Source organism: Vipera ursinii (assembly GCF_947247035.1).
Source record: "Vipera ursinii genome assembly, chromosome: 3".
NCBI lineage: Eukaryota > Metazoa > Chordata > Lepidosauria > Squamata > Viperidae > Vipera > Vipera ursinii.
In genome coordinates, this window is record NC_139516.1 from 156,723,828 (window position 1) to 156,742,915 (window position 19,088).

The 19,088-nt window shown below is 37.3% G+C and overlaps 1 protein-coding gene across 1 annotated transcript; it reads left to right on the forward strand.

Moving 5' to 3' along the window:
• The first annotated feature begins 2,560 nt into the window (after positions 1-2,560).
• LOC310639033 (uncharacterized protein) lies at positions 2,561-4,696 on the forward strand. The gene is made up of 2 exons (XM_083360395.1): positions 2,561-4,187; positions 4,223-4,696. The coding sequence occupies exon 1, from the start codon at positions 2,995-2,997 to the stop codon at positions 4,045-4,047; it is 1,053 nt and encodes a 350-aa protein (XP_083216521.1). The 5' UTR covers positions 2,561-2,994; the 3' UTR covers positions 4,048-4,187; positions 4,223-4,696.
• Positions 4,697-19,088: the final 14,392 nt, after the last annotated feature.

Consider the following 19,088-nt stretch of genomic DNA (forward strand, 5'->3'; position numbering starts at 1 on the left):
ATTTTGACCATCCAATTTAAACAGTGCCTATCTAATAAGCACGGGTATGTATTTATTTGTCCACACATCCCAGAGATCTTGGAAACCTTAATCTGCTGCTCTGTGATTATAAATTGAAGATTTGACAAACTAACAAACCCTACACCTCTTCCTCCTTCTCCCTTTTTTTTGTCAGCAGAGTATTCAGATGTCAAGCCAATGCAGCTGAAAATCAGCAGAGCACCATTGCTAGCTACAAAAAAACCATCAAAACACATCTTCTGCACTCAGACAGGAGACCTACTGCTGAGAGTAGAAACTTCCAATGGCAGATTACTGCATTCTGGCTCAGTTTCAAAACTGATATCTCTTTCTAAATTTGGTAGATCAGGAAACTTTGCAATTCTATTTAGCTTCTCTACATTTCTGATGGTATTAGGGATACTACCCACAACTACAGTCCGCATGTTCAGTGGGGCCAAGGAAACACATTTGACTTCCAAATACCAAGCCCATTGTTGCAAAAACTAAAGTCTACCTCTCTCCTTTCTCAACTGTGACGTATGAATCAAAAGGATGTTTCCTGTCTTGTTATTACAGATTGTCCTCAACTAACCACAGTTTATTCAGTGACCAGTTGAAATTACAACGGCACTGAAAAAAGTGACTTATGGCCACTTTTCACCCAACAGTTGCAGCATCTCCATGTTCATGTGATCATACATCCAATACTGAGCAAGTGACTCATATATATGATGGTGCCAGGGTCCTTGGGTCATGTGGTCACCTTTTGCGACCCACTGACAAGCAAAGTCAATGGGAAAGCCAGATTCACTTAACAACCATGTTACTAGCTGAACAACTGCAGCCGTTCCCTTAACAACAGTGGCAAGAAATGTTGTCAAATGGGGTAAAAACCCACTTAACAAATGTCTCACACAGCAACAGAAATGTTGGGCTCAGTTGTGGCTGTAAGTCAAGGACTACCTGTACTTTGATATTTTAGAAAGGCAAGTTGGAGGTATAGTTCTTGAACCTATGGAGTTTTCTTAAGGAAAGGACAGAGACTCTATAGCAGACATGTCAAACACAAGGCCCAGGGGCCAGATCCTGCCCGCGAAGTGGTTTCATGTGGCCCGCGAAGCCATCCTGGAAACAGTGAGGGAACGGCCCCCAGTGCCTTGGCCCAGAGACCCTCCTTCTGCCAGAGACCCTCAGATCTGCCCCACTCCTGCCCAGGCCCCCATAGGCACCCTTGATGCGAACGATGTAGAGCTGGCCACGCCCACACAGTAGGCCATACGCACTCTAGCCACGCCCACCCAATAGGCCACACCCACCCTGGCCATACCCACCCATCCCCTTGAGGGCAACCGCAATGCTGATGCGGCCCTCAATGAAATTGAGTTTGACACCCCTGCTCTATAGCTTCCATAGACAGAGAAACAGAATCAATGGAAGAAACAAATTTGTCCATTCTGAATGGATTAAAGAGAGAGGTTCTTTTAGGGATGAGTGAAAGGAGGAGTACCATTGAATGGGAAAGCAAAAGTCTTCTCTTCCATAAACAAACCTGATATTATTTCAGGCCATCATCAAATCAAGAAGCAGACTCATAACCCCCAAAGGAGAATCACTTTATGTAGAGTGGACTGAGGGGAAAAAATGAAATAAATCTAAACATCATTTTTATAAATGAACTTGCATTTAAAACTCAAAGGTGACAATAATTCTTTCATAATGGCTTCTTTTCTACAATAAATTATTTATCCACAGTTCTGAGAGTCCCATGTGCTATTATTTTTTTCTACCCAGCCTGCTGACAATAAGATTTAGTTTTGCATTTTCATTTCAGGGGTTGAGCCAAGGGTGCAGCAAGTTCAGCCCATTATCTCATGGATGTGCATATTTCTCATTTAGTGCCTCTCTTCATTGCTTATTCCACTAGCAATAGATTTCATATTGCAATATCCCTCTATACTACAGACCCTTAAAAAAAATCATCTGATGTATGTCTCTGGCTAATGCAACTGATTGCTAGCATCACCTGGCTCCACCCCTTATTTAGAACAAGGATTTGGCAGTTTGAGGACCTTGAGACTTCTTGCCATTTGGAGAAGGGAAAGAAGAACGTCAAACTTACTTTCCCTGATCTGGCCCTCCAAAATGGGGAGAAAAGTATGCTATTCATGTTCAAAGACCTCTCAGTTTATATCTTGCTAGACTAATACCAATCTTGCTATGAAAACCTATTGTTTAAGAAAATTGGATTTCAGAAGAATCCTTTCAATCCTTTCCCAGTTTGTATCATTGAGATCAATGGCTAAGTATATTTTATCCTTTATTAGTCACTTATTCATTTGGCCATGTTCTCTTTAACTCAGTCTGAGTCTCCACACTTGAGGAAATGATATTTGTTGTGTACCAGTATGCATTAATTGCTTCTTACTTGCGAGTTCTTCTTGATCTTATATTAAGGATGGAAATTAGTTATACAAAGGAAAGTCTTCTTCTTTCCCATTTATCAAGCGTAAGGAAGTTCTAAAAGACGTGCCTCTTTAACATTTTTCTCTTCTTCCGGTGGCTCTGCGGCGATGGAGGGAGCCTTCCCGGGCTGCCCGCGGCTCAGCTGTTGTTTTTTTCGCCCGAAACAGCGCCGATCAGCTGTTCGGGCGAATCCGAAGCCCCCTCCTCGGGAGAAGAGGAGGGGGCGAGCTCCCAGGTAGGGGTAGAGTTCTCCAGGGCCGCCTGAGCTTATGGCTTGGGCGGCTGAAGGATTGAACTCCCCCGTAGCCTGGGCTGCTCCCAGCTGGCCGTCGCCTCTGCTCCTGACTTCTTGGAGCAGAGCCAGCCGTCTGCGACCACCCCTGCCTGAAGGAATGACTATGATTTAAAGGAGCAGGCAGAGCGATACAAGAGGAAATGGTAAAGAGGATTACTATGTTTTACTCTCCAGCTTGATGGACTTTTTTGGATTACAAATCTGAAGTGAAAGTGCGTCATATTTGGTAAAAGATGGCGGCTAAACCACCCCCTAAAACTCTTCGGAGTGCTGGAACTTCTCCCGTGCAACAATCATTATTGCAGGCGCTGCATCCTCCTGATGTATTGACATCAAAGGACTTACAAGATGCTCTTGAAAAACATACCCAGGTAATTTTGGAATCAATTAATATTAGATTTGCACAGATGGAGGAGAAATTGGTGAAATTGGAGGAGAGAATGGAGGAGAGGATGGAACAGAAGCTCAAAGCGATGAGGGTAGACATCTTGACTTCAGTGTGTAAAGTGGCTCGGTGTGTGGAAGAATTGGAGGAAAAGCTAGAAGACTTGACTCAAAAGAATGCTATATTAGAAGCAAAAGTATTGGAGAATGAAAATAAAATGGAAAGGGAACTGTGTCTTGCTCAATATTTCCAGATGCAGTTTGCCATTAGAATTAGAGGCTTAAAGGAGAATACTAAGGAAGATTTAAAGCAGCTGGTTTCTGAGGCTTTTGAAATAGTGTTGAAACAGCCAGCATCTGAAATAAAAGGAGGCATGGACAAAGTGTTTCGTGTGAATTCATGGATTGCCAGACAGAGAAAGTTGCCTAGAGATGTGGTGGTATATTTTGCAAAAAGGGAAACTAGAGATGAAGTTATACAAGCTGCTTATGATACTAAAGTTATGATTGCTAATCAAGAAGTTTTGGTCTTAAAAGAAATTCCTCCAAAGATTCTAAGGAGAAGGAAGGATTTTACATTTCTTGTGCAAGAGCTCAAGCAGCGAGATATAAGGTTCAGATGGGAGATCCCAGTGGGGTTGATGGTGACGCACGAAGGTAAAAAGTACCGTTTGGTTACTGTGATGCAAGCGCGTGATTTCTACAATAATGTTTTAAATGCAACGCCATTAACACTTTTGGAAGCTGGAAAGGGATCTGGAGAAGGAGTGCATCAAGAGGCCGAAGATGGTCAGATAGAAGACAACGGTGTTGGAGGAGATCAAGATACAACCTCGTCGGATGAATCTATAAAACAGAGGGTGACGCGTGCTGCTGCAAAACGATCTAAGAAGAGAAAGTAGCAGGAATCGCAGAAGTCTATGGAACTTTTACGATATAGTCAAGTAGTTAAGTAGGGGAGGGGGGAAAAGATTTGGGTATAGACGCAATATATTTTTATATTTGGTGGTTCTGTGGAAAGGGTGAGCTTTTTTGGATTAAAGTTTGGGGGAATATATAGAAGATTCTCAAATGAAGGTTCAAGTTTTGTTTGCAATCTTTTTTTTTTTTTTTGTGTTTGGAATAATTATAGATGTGGTACTGGAAGAGGAACGGCCGATTACAGAAGAGTTGACTTTAAAGTTTTTTGATTAGGGATCCTTGGTTAATTTGGAAAATTATTTGTAAGAATGTTATATCATGGAATGGATAAAATGGATGGAGTTTATTTAGGATAAGTATAGGGTTGAGAAGGGGTTTTTTTCTTCTTTTTCCTTTTTTTTGTCTTTAATATATATTTAATACTATTAAGGTTTGTTCCATTCTATATAAGCTAGAGAGTGTCCTTTTCTTATTCTAGTTTTTTTTATACATATATTTAATATTGTTAAGGTTTGTTTTATCCTATATAAGCTAGAGAGTGATGGATTTTAGAATTTATAGTTGTTAGTATATGGTTGCTTAGGTTTGCTTTTTTTATATATATATATACCTTGTATTCAGCTCTGGGAAGTAGGGGGGGGAGGGGGGAGGTAGGGGGGGAGGAGGGAGGGGGGAGGAGGGGAGGTAGGGGGGGAGGAGGGAGGGGGAAGGGGGTTTTTTTAAAGGAAAATTGTATTTTAAAACTTTTCAATAATAAAAAAAACATTTTTCTCTTGAAAGAACTTAATGTTTCGGAAAGTATAATATTTATTCACAGTGGGGACCATATCAGGTTTGATTTAGTTGAATTAGCTGTGTTTAAATAGCATGTCTTTTTTTTAAAAAAAATGTAGCACTTTTGGTTAGAACCAGCAACAGTGCAGAGGAAAAGGGATTTTAGCCTCTTTATATGTGGTATATTTGGTAAAAATGGGAAGTGTGACAAAAAGGTATTCATCAGCCTTACATAAACACTTTCCCTGAAGTGTTCACTGCTTAGTTTTTTATACCAGTTCATGCTACAGGTAATCCCACAATGCAGAAAAAGGCCAACTAACATGGGGTGCTATGCTTCAGCATAGACTGAAGGTCTCCCAAAGCAGATGGCTTCAGTGCACATTCAAACCTGCAGAGTGTTTCAAAACTGCCCAGCCTCAAATAGTTTGTCCAGTTATTTATTTATTTATTTATTTATTTATTTATTTATTTATTTATTTATTTATTTATTTATTGGGTGGGTGGGGGGATGGGATGGAGAAAGGAGGGAGGCTGAGAGGAGCTTTCCCTTAGCCCTGGCTGAGGCAGCAAAAGGTAAATCAGACTGTTTCCTGGATGAATCACTTCTTTAGAGGAGTTTGGAATTGGGCAGTGTCTAGAGAAGAGCAACAAAGATGCTGGAGGGGACTGGAGGCTAAAACATAGAAGGAACGGTTGCTGGAATTGGGTATGTGTAGTCTAATGAAGAGAAGGGTGAGGGGTGACATGATAGCAGTGTTCCAATATCTCAGGGGCTACCACAAAGAAGAGGGAGCCAAGCTATTCTCCAAAGCACCCGAAGGCAGAACAAGAAGCAATGGATGGAAGCAACCTAGAACTAAGGAGAAACTTCCTGACAGATAGAACAATTAACCAGTGGAACAACCTGCCTCCACAAGCAGTGAATGCTCCAACACTGGAACTTTTTAAGAAGAGACTGGACAGCCATTTGTCTGAAATGGTATAGGGTTTCCTGCCTGAGCATGGGGTTGGACTAGATGACCTCCAAGGTCCCTTCCAACTTTTATTTTTATTTTTATTATTATTGTTGTTGTTGTTACATTAAATTAAAATTATTAAAAATAAATAAATAAATTACAAGAATCACATCACCTCCATGAGGTGTTATTAAGTTGGTTTGTGCTACACTTTGTGTAGTAGTACACATAGTCTTCTTTCTAGTAGTTAACCTATTCCATTGGGCTTTCTACTTTCATTGGTCATCTCATTTCTACTTGTAGATCTTCCTTGGTTTTTTTGTAATAAGTCTTCATCATCTCTTATGAATCTTTACATTTTTCCCTCAGACATATTTGTCATTGAGATCTCACATGACAAAAGCCCTTAGGTAATAAAAACATCTTTATTATTTAAAGAAAAAGCCATTGATCAGCCTCAAAAGGTTTTACTCTCAACAACTCTAGAACCTTTTTCTGCCTACAATATTCACATTTCCTGATAAATATTGCTGAACAGGTGTGGCGAGGTAGAGAGAGACAACAGAGAAAATAAGTTCATAGATGGTTCCTTTCACCTGTAAAAATTACCTGAGGGGTAAAAATCTTTATTTTCTCAGTACTATATTTCCACTGAAAATATTAAGAATAAATAAATAAATAATTAAATAAAATTTAAAAAACCATGTTTGCTCCCAATACTTTCCAGATAGCCAGAATTATGATGTTTAGAGTACAGGATATTTTTTATGGAATCACAAAAGCCCTTTATTTCCATTACCCAAACATTATCAGCTGTGTAATGACCATCCTAATGCTACTTGGTGAAATCCTGAAAGGTCATGAATATGAGAGAATAAGCATGTTTTTCTTCAAGAAACTAACTGTAATAGATAGAGAAAACCTTGGCCTACCTGACAAGTTTAATTCCCTCTTTAAATTGAAGTTTTATTCCAATGCTATATCTAATATGATGATTTAAGAAGACAAAATAATTGTCTTTAATCCTTATTTTATTGTAAATGGTCCTAAGAATTATGCCTTTAAGAATAATCCTGAAATCATCAAGCTTGTTAAAAGGTGCCCTGTATAATCTTCATCTTGCTTGATGCTACATTTTAAAATTGATTTTAAAAAGCCTATTTGCTGTTGTGAGGAACCAAAGATTACAGCAGCATTTAACTGCTTTAGATAAATTGCATAAGGCAACCCATGGTTAAACTATATGTAAATCATGCAGTTGAAGATAAAATCCAAATATATCTCTTTCTATTGAGGGAAACTGTTCTTGCCTGTTGTAATAAATTTCCAGATTTCATCTTAGCTCTTTAATTTTGCACAAGATTGAACAATCAATAGTGTTGCTTCACTGGAGCTTCCCAAATTCTTTATCAATGGCTCAGTTTAGCTGGGCTGCACAGATCAGATTTTCTATCTGTGCTATGCATCCTTATGAGAGTAGGTCCTACTCAACATAATGGGACAGCCTTCTGTATAAATATTCATATATACTGTAAACTGCACAGCACAAGAGTTAATCCATCATCTCCAAAACAACTCATTACCTTAGAAGTTCAGGCAAATAAAAAGGAAACTCTTAGTGACGTAAAATGGTTGAGCCATATTTTGTAAAGTTGAATCAGCATGCACATTGTTTTAAAATAATTTGTATAATTGTATCTCTATTCTATTTTCTCCTCTTTTTTACCTTTCCCTTGTGGACAGCCTTAATTACAGCTTCTGCTATTGGTGTTCCAGAAATCAACAGCTGTTTGGAGAATTACTAATGATACTTAGAAAATCCTATCCCATACCATAAGTAAACAAATATACTTCTCAATTAATATTCCAGTTATCTGCATTTAACTTTTTCTAACCTGGAACCTGGCAAATAAATAGGAAAGAAATGGAGGTAGTGACAGATTTTATTTTCCTGGGCTCCAAGATCACCGCAGATGGGGCTGCAGCCAAGAAATTAAAAGACGCTTGCTCCTGGGGAGGAAAGCCATGGCAAATCTAGACAGCATACTAAAAAGCAGAGACATCACCCTGCCAACAAAAGTGTGAATAGTTAAGGCCATGGTTTTCCCAGTTTTCCCAGCAATGTATAGCTTTGAAAGTTGGACCATAAGAAAGGCTGAGTGCCAAATAATTGAGGCCTTCGAACTATGGTGCTGGAGAAGACTCCTGCAAGTCCCCTGCACTGCAAGGCAATCAAACCAGTCAGTCCTAGAGGAGATCAACCCTGACAGCTCTTTAGAAGGCCAGATCCTAAAGTTGAAACTCAAATACTTTGGCCACCTAATGAGAAGGAAGGACTCACTGGAGAAGAGCCTAATGCTGGGAAAGATTGAGGGCAAGAGAAGAAGGGGACAACAGAGAATGAGGTGGCTGGATGGAGTCACTGAAGCAGTAGGCGTGAGCTTAAATGGACTCCAGAAGATGGTAGAGGACAGGAAGGCCTGGAGGAATGTTGTCCATGGGGTCATGATGGGTGGGACACAACTTCACGACTAACAACAACAACAAACCTAGAACACTATGCTTTCTTTATTCAGAACCAATTTTTCTTAGTTTGCTGGCTTCAGTATTTGATTCCCATTTTGTAGTATTTAAAGTACAATGCTTAAAAACATTGGGTACAGGAATAATACTTGAATATTTAACACTTTTTGGGAGGGTATAATAAAAAAGAGGAATTCTCAAAGTGGGGAAACAGGAGCTATACATATACAGATATTCCAGAGATAAACTAAGAATAAGAAATAAATTAAAAAGATGGACAAATCTATACCTGCAGTGTGAAATGACACATTACAGAAATAGGAAAACCTGAATATGTAATCTTCTATTCCAAGGTGGTAATCCATGTGCCTTTCCCAACCCCTCTATTTGCTTCTTTCTTGCTCCTCCAAACAGGTCACAAATTAGCATTTTGATGGATGCAGAACAAGTGGAAAATTCAGAGATGACAATTGTGCATTCATTGAAAAGTTATAGTTTGACTCTATTGTCCTGATTGATCTCCTTCATATTCTTTCATTTTTGAACATGTCCTGTAGGTAGGATATGAATCATTGCCACACATTATATCCCCTTTGGATGACTTTGGGTACCTTTTACTGCATGCACCATTTTTCCAATACAGATAGCATCTGCTGCAATATGGACCATAGATCATGTGCTTCAATCCTAATTTATGCTGCTCTGAGTCTTCATTTTTGTCTGGTATTTCAGCTTGCAAAATGCAACATAATTTTGTGATCTTGGCTTGGATGTTTCATAAACCACAGCAGAGAGTCCTGATCCTACTTTCAATATTGTATATTTAACATATAAGCAATACACCTACCAAAGAGACTTGCCAACTTGTTGGCAAGTTGTGCATTAAATCTTCTCTCATGTTCGAATGCTGGACTCATGACCAGTGACAATTGCATGTCTAATATTTGTTCTTTGCAAGTTCAAGGGATACATACTAGTTTCTCTTTATCACTATTACTTGTATGTACATTGAGAGCTTGTGTGTCCAACCACACTTGCTGCATAAAGAATTCTAATTCTAATAATTTAACAATAACACATTGAATTCCATCATTGTGGAGTATACCCATTCTCAATTCTATGCTGTCTTGAAAATTTGTGAAGTATATTTAAATCAATTTGACTTGTTTCTTGTGGTCTGGCATTAAATATTCAATGATGGATTTGGACTTCAATAATCACAGAAGGATTCCATCCATTCTTCATTGGAATGACTTATTTGACACCAAAAGATGTCTTTTGGAACAAGCAGCTTAATGTTCTTCTTGAACTCATTTGCAATATGTTCATCATTGCTATATAAACTGAGGAGATCATTAGGTAGAAATTGCAAATTGCTTTCCTAGCAACAGAAATTGGCGGTTTCTCCAGGGAATAGACACTCAGGATAATGAGGCCAAACTTTGGTCATGGCACCAACATCAGCAGTAATATTATGAGGGAAATACAGAAATAAACCTCCATTTGAGCATGTGCAAGAAATAGACGGGGATAGCGATGCCTGTCCTATGGCACTGTGCACAGTAGTTCAGTAGGCAGTGGAAGGAGGAGGTTGTGTTGTAGTTGAGTCATCTGCTAGATCAATTAAAATGAACCCTGCCATAGAAAACCCCGCCAAATATGAAGTGCATGCAGTAATACGATTCCTGGTGTGAAAAAACTTTCGGCAGCTGTGATTCATTGTGAACTATGTAATCTTTATGGACCAAATGTGATAAGTGAAGGTGTTGTACGTCAATGGTGTTGCATATTTAAAAATGGATAAACTGACATGCACAATGAGGCAAGAAGTCTCTGCCCATCTGTAGTCAGCAATGAACGTATGCAGGAAATTGATAAAAAGGTCCATTAAGTCCATCGGTTCTCAATATCTGCAAGTGTCAAGCCATGCTGACTTCTGGTATGGTGTTGGTTCACGATAATGCTCGCCTGTACACCGCTAGATGCACCCAAGAACTTTTGAAGCAGTTCTGTTGGGGTGGTTTTGATCATGCCCCCCCATAGCCCAGATTTGGCACCAAGTGACTACCACCTCTTCAGGCACATGAAACAGTGGCTTATGTTGCACCTCTTCAATGATGACACTGCGTTTCACAATGCTGTTACAGGGTGGCTTCATTCCCAGGCAGGAGATGTTTTTGAAGAAGGCATTTCAAACATTGTAAGACATTATGACAAGTGCCTCAATTTGAATGGTGATTATATTGAAAAGTAATGTAGTTGTAGTTTTCTAATGTACTGCATATAATAAAAGTTCTGTATATGTGAATGGCTGTCATTGATAAATGGAGATTTCTTTCCAAATTGCCCTTGTACATCATGTCAGTTGTGCATTTTGCTTCACTCTTTCTGTATTGAGGTCTTATTGTTAAAGATGGGTATTGTCAGTCTGAGAAATTCTTGAAGTAATTAGTGTTCAACACATCTTTGTGACCTGATTTTTTCTTTTCTCCTCTATATTTTCTTGTCTCACCATTCTGTATTTTTCCTTGTGATTCTGGAGATATGTAATTTTCTTTTTCTTCATCTTCATCTTTCCCACTCCTTGACATTCCCAACTATTTTTGATGTCATCTCTTTACCATGATGTCCCTTTATCTCTTTACACATGGCATAATTATTGTTTTATTTTAATATTTTACCATTGTTGTATATTGACTTGTTCAAGTTAAAACTGTTTAGAATCTCTGCTGGCTTCTCCACTGAATTGTAGAAAGCTGTCAGGGACATGACCTCTTGAGACCTAGGGTACTGGTCTACCAAATATCTGGCATCAAAAGGAGGAGCTGGTCTGTATTCTATTTCAGAATAGGAAATAGTTGAAAAATGAAACAGGATAGGCAAGAACTAAGATATAGTGGCTAATGTATTTGGCTGGTCCCAGAGAGATACAGTTTCTACTCCATTTGCAGTTATAGCAACTTACTTGGTGATTTTCAATTCAATCTATCTCACAGGGTTGTTTTGAAGAAATATATCGTAAGAGGATGGTGCACTATGTTTGTGCCTTGAGTTCCTGAACAAAGGTAAGATATAGATACATGTGCATGTTCTGTGCCAAAGAAGTGGAACAGAAAACATTAAAAATATACAATCTTTTATTCAGTTGTTGCTTCTTTAAGAGTCACATTATGAGTCAATCCCTTGATCCTGGGTGGGGGAGAAAGCAAGGGATTGCAAGATAGGCTGGGAAACTGTCACAGAATGTTGAAAATGGAGATCATGAGAGTGCAGAAGCAGCCTGTAGCAATAAACCAACCACAAGTTTCCTAAATTTCATTCCCTTGAATTCATGAGTTCCAGATTTTGGACAAATAATATAAGTTAGCATATTTATGGCATCTTGGTTTAAAAATTGTTGCCCTGTGATGCATTATTTCAACCAGGTAAAGGTCATGACAAGAGATTTAGTTGTATATAGATAGATTAATGCTAAGAAATGTATTATGCTTTCAGCATTAACATTTATTAGATCCTTTTAAGAGCAATGACATATCCTTTTAAAGCAAGTGCTCAGTGCAGATTAATCATCACTAAACTTATCAAACCAGCTGTTCAACCAGGCATGTGCAAAAGATGGTTTCTAAATAAAGAGTGTAAATATAATAGATTAGATGTTTAGACCCAGAGGCTGTTCTATGTTTGGGAATTGCCCATTCCCTCTTCAATGCACTTAAAAGGAATAAGCAGCTTGGGACCTACCAACAGAAGCAGGAAGCACTGTTTAATCTTTTTGCTTTACATTATTTATGCAGTTAAAATTCATTTTTTCCTGTTTTCTCATATCGAGTGTAAAAGATAGGGAACTCCCAAAGGCAAGCAAACTTGTTTTTAACACAAAATGAACTGGAAAGGAGTGAGTTAAGCATAGTCTCTTCTGCAGTTTTGCATTGAAAAATAAAATTGTCTGGACATTATGCAACTGGACATCACATACAGTTTGAACCTAATTTAGCCAAATTACTTCTGCAGCATTCTCCCCAGCTCTGAGCAAAACAAAATGAGGGAAGATAAATTACTTACTGTAGAACCAAATGTTATGGACTCTCCGGACAAAATCTGTGCATTTAACCCTTAGCCATGTTTTCAGTCTTGCTTTACTCACATTCACCACCTCCATTCATCTATCCTGACATTCCACATGCTCTTCAGCTCAGTAAGGAGATTTGTTAGTTTGATTTTCACTGGTATTTGTTTTCATCTTATCCCTGACTCTTTCTGTTCTTGGACAATCCTGGCCCCTTTAGTACCAGCAGCTACCCAGGATGTAATCAAAGCATGTGCAGATTTTGATTGCATACCCAAAGTTAAAAGTCTCCAAATATGTAATTCAGATGCAGCAGTGTTTCTATTAAAACATACATTCTGAATATTGGTGAGCTGAACTTTGATCACACTAGGCTGAAAATTTGGGAATTACATTCCCAAAGAGTAAGAAAGATATGAGGTCAGAGAATCTAGTGTTAGAAAATTGCTAGACCCATTCTATTTTTGGCTAAGATTGAAACAAATAATGATATAATAACTGCATAATTAAAATGGATGTCTGCCATGTAAGTTTGAAAGTGGTGTGAGGTTGCCTTCTTCCTTGTGCTGAATGAGAGTGACTGGTTCAAAGTCACCCAGTGGCTTTGTATGTAAAGTGGAACTAAAACTCAAGGACTCCTGATTTCAATCCTGGTACCTTAACCACTCTACCAAACTGGCTTTCTCAATCACGATTAATTGATTATGTGCTATCAAATCATTTTCCTCTTTCAGCCACCACAAAATGTAATGGTATGTGGAAATGACCTTGGGAGACAGAAGGAATAATGACAAAGTAGGTAGCAGTCAGATAAGCAGAAGCTTAGCCTTGGGAAGGAAAATAGGTATGGCAAATATCTCATAAGGATCTCTCCCTAAATTTCTTGTAGAGGCTGGAGAGAGGAGAGATGTATTTGCAAACTTGTGAGATCCTGGGAACATATACTTAGCATACACTCTTGACATTTTTTGCTCATATCTCCCAAGAACTCAGATTTAGCAGGGTATGGAGAAGGGACTCTCAGCCATATATTAGAATAAAATAAATTGCATTTTGTCTTGTTTTTCACTGTTCTTTGGCTATGCACAAACTCTCTTTTAAGACAACCTAAAGTATTTGGGTAACACCCACTTCTTTTGAATGTTAGGATCTCTGGAAACAGAAATTGCAGATGAGAAGAAATATGAGCTTGTTTCTGTGAATCCAGATGGCCTGAGGTAAAAGATCCTTTGAGGAGAACTGCTGAGAAAAACATGGTTTAAGGAGTTATTAATGTGTTAATGTTAGAAGTATACAGATGACTGCTTAATTGTCATTTACATTACAGTTAATATATTTCTCAGTATTTTATACTATTTAAATTATTTAACATATTTTTATAAACATAAAAGAGGCACAGTTCTCCCAGAGTCCAAAAGACTTGAGACAATAGGTTTATTCCATGAGGAATAGTATGGTTTAGGTCCTCATTTAAAACTTATTAATTTTTCAGGAAAGTCCTCAGTTTGCAAAGCATGGAAAGCAACAAAAACAAAAAAAGAAGGGGAAGCAACATGTTTACAAACAAAGGAACAATGAAAAGGTAAACCTGTAAAATTATAGAATACCTTGTGGCAACAGGAAGTGAGCGTGAGTTATTTTTAGTTCAAAATTGTTTTGTATAAATTAATTAAATTAATGTCAGAAAAGAAATGAAACTATTTGCTTTTAGCTCTTTGCATCTACTAATGCCACAACATATTTTAACAATAACTTTTACAACATAAAGAACAACAACAAAAGATTGAAATGGGTTTCTTCTCATCTCCTACAATCTTGATTTGGAATTAATGAATTAATGTCATCATTTTATTATTTTATTTTAATAATAGTCTTAGGGAAATCATGATTAGGATCAAAAATCTAACCTGGGATATCAGAGAACATACTAAGGAAGGGGAATTAAATGCAGTGGCAGGGACCAATTTGTTGGTCTAGCCTTGGTAACTCTACAATACCATGCAGCTACTACCGTAAGTTATTTAAAGCTTTTAAGAATAGATCATTCAGATTTCTCTGAAGTGTTATAGGGCTTCCTGTCTGAGCAGGTGGTTGGACTAGAAGACATCCTGGGTCCCTTGCAACTCTGTTATTCTGTTAAAAACAAAAGCTAATTTGGTATCATAATTTGGCTTATGATACCAGGCTAGACACCCAGAGTGTGGGAGTTTTTCTTCTATCTTTGGCACAAATCCAGCTGAGTGACTTTGGGCCAGTCATTTTCTTTCAGTCCTAGGAAAGAAGCAACGATAATCAATTCAAAAAGTACCAGCAAGAAAATTGTGTGGGGTCTTCCAGGCGATTGCACAGCACAAAAGAAATAAGAAAATTAAAACATGTATACACATGCACAGACACACACAAAGATACACGTCCTTGGCTATTTAATATATTCACTCTAAGCTCACAGGCCAAATGAATGTAGAAGACATTTTTCTTAATAAATGTTCTCTGTCAATTCAGAATATAAAAATGGTGGAATGCCTTCCATAGAGTACTGCCTACCTCAGTAGTAAGTAGACTTTAACAAACCAGTCTGATTAACACTGATATGTCTTATCTAATAGAGTAACTGAAATAATTCCAAGATTTATTGATTTATGAAGACAGGATTACATGTGCAGTTTAAAATCTCATTTCCCTTTTTTCTTTTTCTTTCTTTTTTCTTTTTGCTGCTGCTAAGTGAACCATTTCCTTTAGTTGAAATCCAAATGATGCATCACCAAACTACAGCCTGCTTTTTTCCCAGCCAGTTTATAACATTAGCTATGCTAAATTTATCTTCCATCCCTATTTAACATGTTTTAAAAGTGAGAAATGTCATTTCTGGAAAAAAGGACTTCAAACAGAGAGGCTTGAAAATGGTGTCTGAATTCATCAGCAGCTCAAAAGCAGACAAATGCACAGAATTCTGGAATTTGTGAATTAACTCCATTTGTCTATCATTTCCACTTAGACTATAAATGTTTCTCTCTTGCTATGCCACAATCATATCTGCACTGCACAGCATTATATAGACTCTGTTGGCTACTCTTAAGAAACATAGATTTTTAAGGGAAGACAAAAGCAAATCAACTCCAGAATTATCACATAGGGAAGAAAAGAATGCCCTGTAAAATATACTGTAAAATATACTTTTAAGTACAATCCACTTACTGCAAAATCATTTTTTAAAAAAATCACAAACCCTTAACTCCTTTTTGCAAAATGTCAGAAGCCAGGTGCTTCATGGCTAAAACTATCAAATTTACCGGATCTCTTATCATCCCTAGAACATAATTTTTTTTCAGTTCTGTAGAAAAAATCAAAGATTTCAGCAAACAAAATAGGAACAGGAATGGAGGAGATGAACTCTTTAATCAAGCTGATTGTACACAAGCAAAAAAGAAGAAGAAAATGATTTAAATTCAGTGGCTCAAACAGGCTATTTATACATTTAGGAATAAAGAACCTTCTTGATTAAACTTTAACATTATTCTGAGTTTCCATGACTGAAACTCTTAAGACATTGGATTTCTTAAGTTTATGTCCATTCTTCCAGCTGAGCAAAGAAATCAAGTATCTTCAAGGAAGTTGTTGTTATTGTTGTTATTGTTCTTAAGGTCTGTCCTTCTTGATTACGAGAACACTTGTTTTACATTGCATTCATTTTTGTTCATGTAGCAAAATTATCAAAGTACAATGTCTCAAGGGATTTTATTTTTCAGACAGCTTGAAACAAAACCTGATGCTAATCATGGCAGAGGAGTGACTGGCCTTAGGTCACCTAGCCAGCTTCCATCCCTAAGGGAGAATAAGATTTTGGTTCTTCCTGCTCCAAGTCCAGCATTTTAACTGCTATACCCCACTGGCTTTCCACTTTACACAAACATATTAAGAGCTGATATTTATTGAACACATTGGGTCAACTTTACATAAAATTCTAGTGTGTATCTGCTTTTATTTTATGTTAGTGCTATTAATTGGGTTTATTACTTTATAGTAATCCTAAAATGTCTGTCATTTACATGTGTGTGTGTGTGTGTGTGTGTGTGTGTTAGCCTCTCAGCTAACAAAGCAAGAAAGAGCCTGTGGCCTAGAGGTTAGAACAATTGCCTAATGTGTAATCGGTCCAGGTTCGAATCTCAGAAGGGTATGGCTGACTGATGAGAACAAATGAGTTTGAAATGGCCATATTAGTCTCCCTTTAATTCATTGTTAGCAATCAAAAAATTTTTTTACACAAATATGAGCTGTCACTATTGTGACTACAGCCTGTGGATGGCCTTGGGTTAGGCTGAAACAGGCAATAAAGATTTGTCCCGTGTTTGGGGCCTAGCAAGGTATTCTAAAATACTTAACAAACAAAGCAAGAAAGAGCCTGTGGCCTAGAGGTTAGAACAATTGCCTAATGTGCAATTGGCCCAGGTTCGAATCTCAGAAGGGTATGGCTGACTGATGAGAACAAATGAGTTTGAAATGGCCATATTAGTCTCCCTTTAATTCTTTGTTAGCAATGAAAAAAAATTTACACACACACACACACGCACACGCACACGCACACACATATATATATAAACATAGTTTTGAAAAATTCCCAGAATGATTGGGACAACACTACATAAATCTATTTTAGAAAGAGAGAGAAAAAATCATAATACTTATTTGGAAATTTCAGGGCTAATGCATTTTCTTGACCATCTGAAATATGGCAAAGCTATAGGGAAGTGGTTGATAATCTCTTTGACAGTTAGTGTATCTTTCTGTCTTCAATTTTTATATGAATATAACTGTATTTATTAAGAATTCATTCTCACAATTGCCTATTGATTATTCATCAGGAATGAAGGAGAAAATCACCCAAATGTCTATGTGCCTTTTTAACCCTATTTACAGGATCACTGAGTGTGTGAAGCTGCTTGTAACTAAACACGAAATAAAAGTTAAGATTTTATTTTATTTACAAAGGGGAACATCCATTTTTTAAATAAGTAGTCATATTCATCTCTTAACAAATTTATAACTCTTAGTAGCAGTTTTGAAATCTTCACACCTGTGAAGTATTTGTGGGTATGACATCATTCTTAGACATTTTACTTCTTTCACACTAAAATCGGAAATTATTGTGTGATGTTGGCATTTTCTAAGGAAACGATGTCATTTACAATTACAAAATATCTTCTTCCATTTGGGATGGTTAAATAACACAAAACAGGGCCCCAGATTCATTGTACGGATTAATTATATTTTAGAATCTTTTATCATCATAACAGTTATTGCAACAACTTCCTTTTGTGGGTTATACATTCATACAAAATATAGCAGAAAAATGACAGGATCAGTGTGTATTATTATTAACTCTATAACTTATTTCTAATCCCAATTATAGCTCTGACCAAACCTTTGTGGGTATGTGCTAATTACATTTTTTCATAATTAGATCTCTTGATTTACATTTCAAACCTGGGACAGAATATAAACTAAGAAAGAAAAAAATTATAGGCAGCAAGGAAAAACTTGGTGTAGTAAAGAATAATTTCTGTCATAAACTAGCTGAGCGAATCTAATACTGAACACCGTATTAGATGCTTCTCATCACTCTAACATTTGTACCTGTCAGTGTTTATTAGTGGGATTGACAGATTTGTTTGATTTTTCACTACCAGAAGAATGCAGCTAATTATCAGAAAATGAATCAGATTTGCAATGATTGCAATGTTTCCCCCATTAACCACTAGAAAACGACTCCTTTTTTCCTCATTCAAAAATGCTAGGAGTAAAAATACTAGCGCATATTATTTTTGCAATATCTGGCATTTGGACAGCAAATGGAAAATCACATGTGTTTTGAATATTTTATTCTTTTTTTCCCCATAATGTAGTGCTGCAGCTATGGGCGAAAGTTACTTCCTGTTTTTATAATTTCATTTTCATTTGCTTTCCTTTCATCTAATTTTACATAAAAGGCTATACGCACAGATAGAGGTGGCATATTACTAGAGTCCATACATATAAACGCATCAAATATCAAGTGTGGAAAATTTCTGCCAGAGGATTTCATGTTTCTGTAGGGGTTATGAACTTTGCTCCCCCAACAGGCAAAGCAGAACTGACACCCTTTGTCAATTGTGCCGCATCATTAAAAGTTGGAACTTAGCTTCAATTGCTTAGTCAGCTACTTATTCGATACATTCAAGATTGTGCATTAGACTTAACATGCATTTATGGACAACATGCTTAGTTCCAAACTGAAAGAAAAGAATTAGAATAAGCACTTTTAAAAATGGAAAATACTATTGTAATCTGGGAAGCAGAAAATGCAGTTTATGGTGGGTGAAATAAGAGTAACTAAATGATGCTGCACAAGTGCTTTTACTACTTTAATGAAAAGGGAAATGGCTGGAGAGTTGCAATTCAAAGGCAAAGGTGGTGACAGCAACAGCAGGAAAGCTATTTACATAGGATATATAAAGTAAGATCCTATTTCCTGTTGTACAAATACAAGGTATTAGATTCTTATATCTATAGTTCATCTTCATTATTGATTGGTCTTTTTATTCCATATCTCCTCAAGCAGCATAGATGATGCTCCCTCCTCATTGTATTCTTTCCTTGATAGTTTGAAGATAGTTGTTTGAGGGAAAATGAGAGGTAAACTCCACTGCTTTCTGTATTGAGGCTT